The sequence below is a fragment of the Vigna unguiculata genome, chromosome 10, assembly GCF_037176805.1.
Source record: "Vigna unguiculata cultivar grain cowpea cultivar isolate G323 ecotype 2 chromosome 10, ASM3717680v1, whole genome shotgun sequence".
Lineage (NCBI taxonomy): Eukaryota > Viridiplantae > Streptophyta > Magnoliopsida > Fabales > Fabaceae > Vigna > Vigna unguiculata.
The window spans coordinates 5,071,960-5,076,436 of record NC_140801.1 but is presented as its reverse complement, the minus strand read 5'-3'; the positions used below and the strand labels follow the sequence as shown (position 1 = coordinate 5,076,436).

At 34.3% G+C, this 4,477-nt stretch overlaps 1 protein-coding gene across 1 annotated transcript; it reads right to left on the bottom strand.

The window, feature by feature from the left end:
• Positions 1 to 263: 263 nt before the first annotated feature.
• Positions 264 to 4,084, bottom strand: LOC114166620 (disease resistance protein RPV1-like). The gene is made up of 4 exons (XM_085667246.1): positions 3,584 to 4,084; positions 2,095 to 3,484; positions 1,233 to 1,972; positions 264 to 738 (listed from the first exon to the last, which is right to left on the bottom strand). Exons 1-4 carry the CDS (start codon positions 4,072 to 4,074, stop codon positions 264 to 266), a joined length of 3,096 nt encoding a protein of 1,031 aa, XP_085523372.1. The 5' UTR covers positions 4,075 to 4,084.
• Positions 4,085 to 4,477: the final 393 nt, after the last annotated feature.

Here is a 4,477-nt window from a genome sequence, read left to right as displayed (position 1 = left end):
TGAGAAATTTTCTTTCATTCTATATATAAATCGCATATGAATGATGAATCTTGATATCAATGTTAGAATATGTTTTTGGGAATATGAGAGATACAAGAGATAAACAAAAGGTTGTTTTTTATTTTATTCACACACTCTACTATATATGAGCATAACATCACAAAATATCATATATTTGCAATATTTCAATTTTATGTCATAAAATCTAAATAATAAGTACATATATTTTCATATTTCCTAAAAACTAATTTAAATAAAACATATTAAACAAATATTCTCGACAATATCTTACTAGAACTCGAATTACAATTTTTTTTTATAAATCTAAAGAGTGAAAATTTCTTTTTCTCAAGCATTTTCTTCATGTTATTTGATTCATCAAATATTAGATAGATAGCTGTGTTCTTGATTAACAATCCATGACCAAAACTCACAAAAATCTCCACCTTGTCTCCAGATCCTAAATTTGACATTATGCCATGCCAATCTTCATCGTTAAAGGAGATTACTGTGTCATGCTTGTGCATATGCAATGTGCACTTCGTGTAATTAACAATTAAGACAGTAGTAAATTCTGGTTCAATGATTTTAGGGGTTGATAAATAAAAAACACACAAAGCCATACCCTTCAGGTCACGATTTTGAGGGACAGTAAAAGATACAGAACGTCCCTCACCCATATGGGCCAACCAATAAGGATCATTGTCACCTGGGAGAGAAACATCACACAACTCACTGCTTACCTGTGTTAAGATAAAAAAGCATAGTCACTAATGTTGCTATTTGAATTGTCTTTTGTAATCATTATTTTGTCATTAAAAGTTACAAAGAGGGCATTTTTAATTAAACAAAAATGTAATACATAATAAAAATATACCAATAGTAATTAATCCAAACAAATCTGATTAATAGTGTGCATATATGACCACCATGTCTTTAGGGATTTAAAATGCATTTATGTTTTTGTATTGCTTCTTTTATATTTCTACGATGATTGGGAACATAATAATCGTGAAGCAATAAAAATGGAAATAAATTTCCCTAGTAGTAAGCATAGTGACTTGGTTAGTTGAATACTAAAATCAGATTCTTCTAGATTAAGTTATGCCGCAATAGAGTTGAATGTGCTATGTTTTAGTACTGTAGTTTCTATTATATACTTCAATGGGATTATTTTGAGTTCTCTTAACTAATAGCTAAATGATGGTCAAGGTAATAAACAATGGGAAAGCTAGAGAAGAACCTCAGATAAGATATCGTTGGCAGCATTGAAGAATTCATTGTATCTTCCAACACCAATCAAAGAAAACCTTAAGTGCTCCTTTGAAATTCCAGATTCTGTAATATTTGCAAAATAGTCGACCATAATATTTTTTACTTGCTTTGATAGTTGAAACTCGGTGTCACATTGCACCAAAACACTTCGAAGATTTTCTAGGCTGCTAAGCAATGGCACGATATCGTCCCAACTATTATGCTCCATATCCATGCAAAACGAATGAATATAAGATATGGGATTCATTGTTGGCACCATCCAATAACGAAGGATAGAAGGAAAAATATTATCTGTCAATCTCTCAAAACCAAGTAGAGATATATATCCCATGCTTTCTGAGCTTACAATTGACAAGGGCACTTGTTTCACAGCTATATTTTCTGATATCAGAGTTATCAATGATTTCATTTGCACTATATCTGTTTCTCTTAGGTCAATCTTCGAACAACCGGAGAGAATGAGAGTTCTCAAAGATTTCAACTTATATATCTCTTCCGGGAGATTGCTTAGACTTATACAGTCTTTCAAATTTAGTAGTGTAAGGTTACATAGACATCCAATAGAATGATGTATTTCATGCAATCTGGAACAATCTTTTAGAATGAGCTGTTCAAGATTAGGTAGTCGTGAAAAGTCAGGTGTTTCTGTCAAGTACACGGAGTGACTAAGGTTAAGGACTTTTAATGACCTCAAAACCTACACCAAGAGAGTTTTTTTGACGGATATTAGTGACGAAAAGAAAAAAAATATATAAGCAAGTTTACAATTTTATTTTAATTAAGCTTTGTGTTTTAATAAAAAAATGCTCGTAACGAAACCTGGGGTTCTTTCCAGACTAGTCGGAGAAGACTTCGTTTCAAATCAATCGCTACTACCTCATGCAAATAAAAGTTATGTAGGTATTCTGAAGAAAACCCATGCAAACTGATCCATCTCAATTTCGGAGAAAGGTACTCAGAATTTACAGCCAGTTGTTCGAAGCAATCTCTTCTGGCTGAACACAATTTCAGACAATATCCCTCGATGGCTTCTGTCCTCTGGGGAAAAGAGCAAAGTATACCAAATGTGTTACACAGGAAAATATTTCCAAGACAAGTTTCAAAATCATATGTAAAGAATGTTCTTACTCTATTATCTGACAGTAATACATATTCCGCTTCCTCTTCAATGCCCCGTCGACTGTTCTTCCCAATTTCAAAATCACGAACAATTTTTCTTCCCATTTCGTGTAGCAAAGGATGCATTCCAAATTTGTTGTTTTTTTTAACTTTTATGAGGTTACGTTGTATGAGAACTCTTATTCCACTATCAGCGTCTACCCCACAGCCATATAGGATCTTCACAGCATAGGCCCTACCCTTACCAACAAAGAGACAGCATACATCAAGGAATAAGTCCTTTTCCAAGTGATTGTGTAAATAGTCGTAGCTTATCTTCAATTTCTGTTGAACATCGTTCTGGGGAATTTTCGCTAATTTAAACAATACATTATTCCATTCTTCTTTCGTCCTTTCAAATAAACAACTTCCAATGACTTCAAGAACTAGAGGCAGTCCTCCACAATAAGCAACTATTCTTCTTGCAAGAAAATTGTATTCTTCATCTGGTTTTGCTTCTCTAAATGCGTGCCAACTAAGAAGCTCAAGGGACTGATTTGAGTTCAAAAGATTTATCCGAAAAATAGAATCAACACGACGTATCCCCAGTAGGTGTTCATGTCTTGTTGTAATTATTATTACAGTTCCTTTATCGAACCATGCACGATTTTCCCATAGGTCTAATAATGGATCATAGTCATTTATATTGTCAAGTACAATCAACACCCTTTTTCGAAGAAGCCTTGCCCGAATCATACTTGTTCCCATCTCAACGCTATGTATCTCCACCTTTGTTTTTAACACTTCTGAAAGAAGTTGTTCTTGTAAATGAACATACCCTCTCGTTTGACTAACTTGTGCAATATCTTCAACGAAACTTTTCTGCTTGAATCTATCATGAATTTGATGGTAGATGGCTTTGGCAATGGTGGTTTTACCAGATCCTTCCATCCCACATATCGCTATCGTACAAACTTCTGCAGATTTATTTTTGATAGTTTGAATCACATCTTCCACTTGGGATTGTAATCCAACGGGAAATTTAGTAGCGGACAAGACTGGTAAATTAAGAACGCTTTTAACAATTTCCTCCACTAGTTCAGCATCACTCCTTCAAGTAGAATTGCAGTTATAGAAGTCATGCAATACAAAAATTACAGTACAAGTTTAAAATATGGTTATTGAGTAAGTGAGTTAGTGAGTGATTTACCTATAATTGCTCTCATCCCATCCAAAGAAATCTGCAGCTTTTCTCAGTGCGTGGCTCCACCTGGACATGCCATGCTCCAATTGTTGTGCTGAAAATGTTTGTTGTGCAGTTGCTTTGAAAGATTTTCCAAAATGACCCTTCTGAAGACGTACATCAGACGGCTGAATTTCGTAGTATACCGGCAGAAATTGTCGGCAATAAGTTTCATGCCATTTGATGATTTGTTGAAGCTGATGAAGGCACCAAGCGGATTGAGAGTAGGTTGTGGTGAAAACAACTATTGCTACCCGACAATTATTCAGAATAGGTTCTTGGATGTGTTTTGGCGTCACTGGCACTGCATTATTGTGATGAAGGAAAGTGGTGAATCCAACAGAGGAGAGAGCAGAATCGAGATGAGAAACAAATTTCCTACGGATGTCGTCTCCGGTAAAGTTGATGAGGACATCGTACATAGGTTGGGATTTGGATGATGAAGACGGAGATTCCATGGATGGAGAGATAGATTATCAGTCCAGACACAAAACGATTCAAATTAGGCGGAAGATTAATATTTCTTTATAGTCGTGGAAACGCGTTAAGACCTAACAAAAAAATAATGATAATATCGGAATCTAAAAATTTAAACCATTCTTGGTTTAGTACTTAATCATAACATGAATTGTAAACAATTATTTACAATGAGACAAAAGCAATTACTGAAATTTTATACTACATTTCAAATGCATCTTGCACTTGTTGCCTTTCCATTAAACCATATTTAGGGTTAAATAATGTTTCCCCTAATTTATCTATTTGTACTTGTATGCATGTAATTTATTATTTTTTTCGTCACACTAGTTACAAAACTTCTGAACTGACGGACGTTGATAACTTCAAACTGATGTGATTAAA

What these genes read in the sequence shown, in the direction of transcription:
- LOC114166620 (XM_085667246.1), bottom strand. Translation starts at nt 4,074, where the DNA reads ATGGAATCTCCGTCTTCATCATCCAAATCCCAACCTATGTACGATGTC. An exon ending in TGGGATGAGAGCAATTATAG is followed by an intron (nt 3,485 to 3,583) that starts GTAAATCACTCA and finishes TTCTACTTGAAG; the next exon opens with GAGTGATGCTGAACTAGTGG. An exon ending in TTATCTGAGGTTCTTCTCTA is followed by an intron (nt 739 to 1,232) that starts GCTTTCCCATTG and finishes AACACAGGTAAG; the next exon opens with CAGTGAGTTGTGTGATGTTT.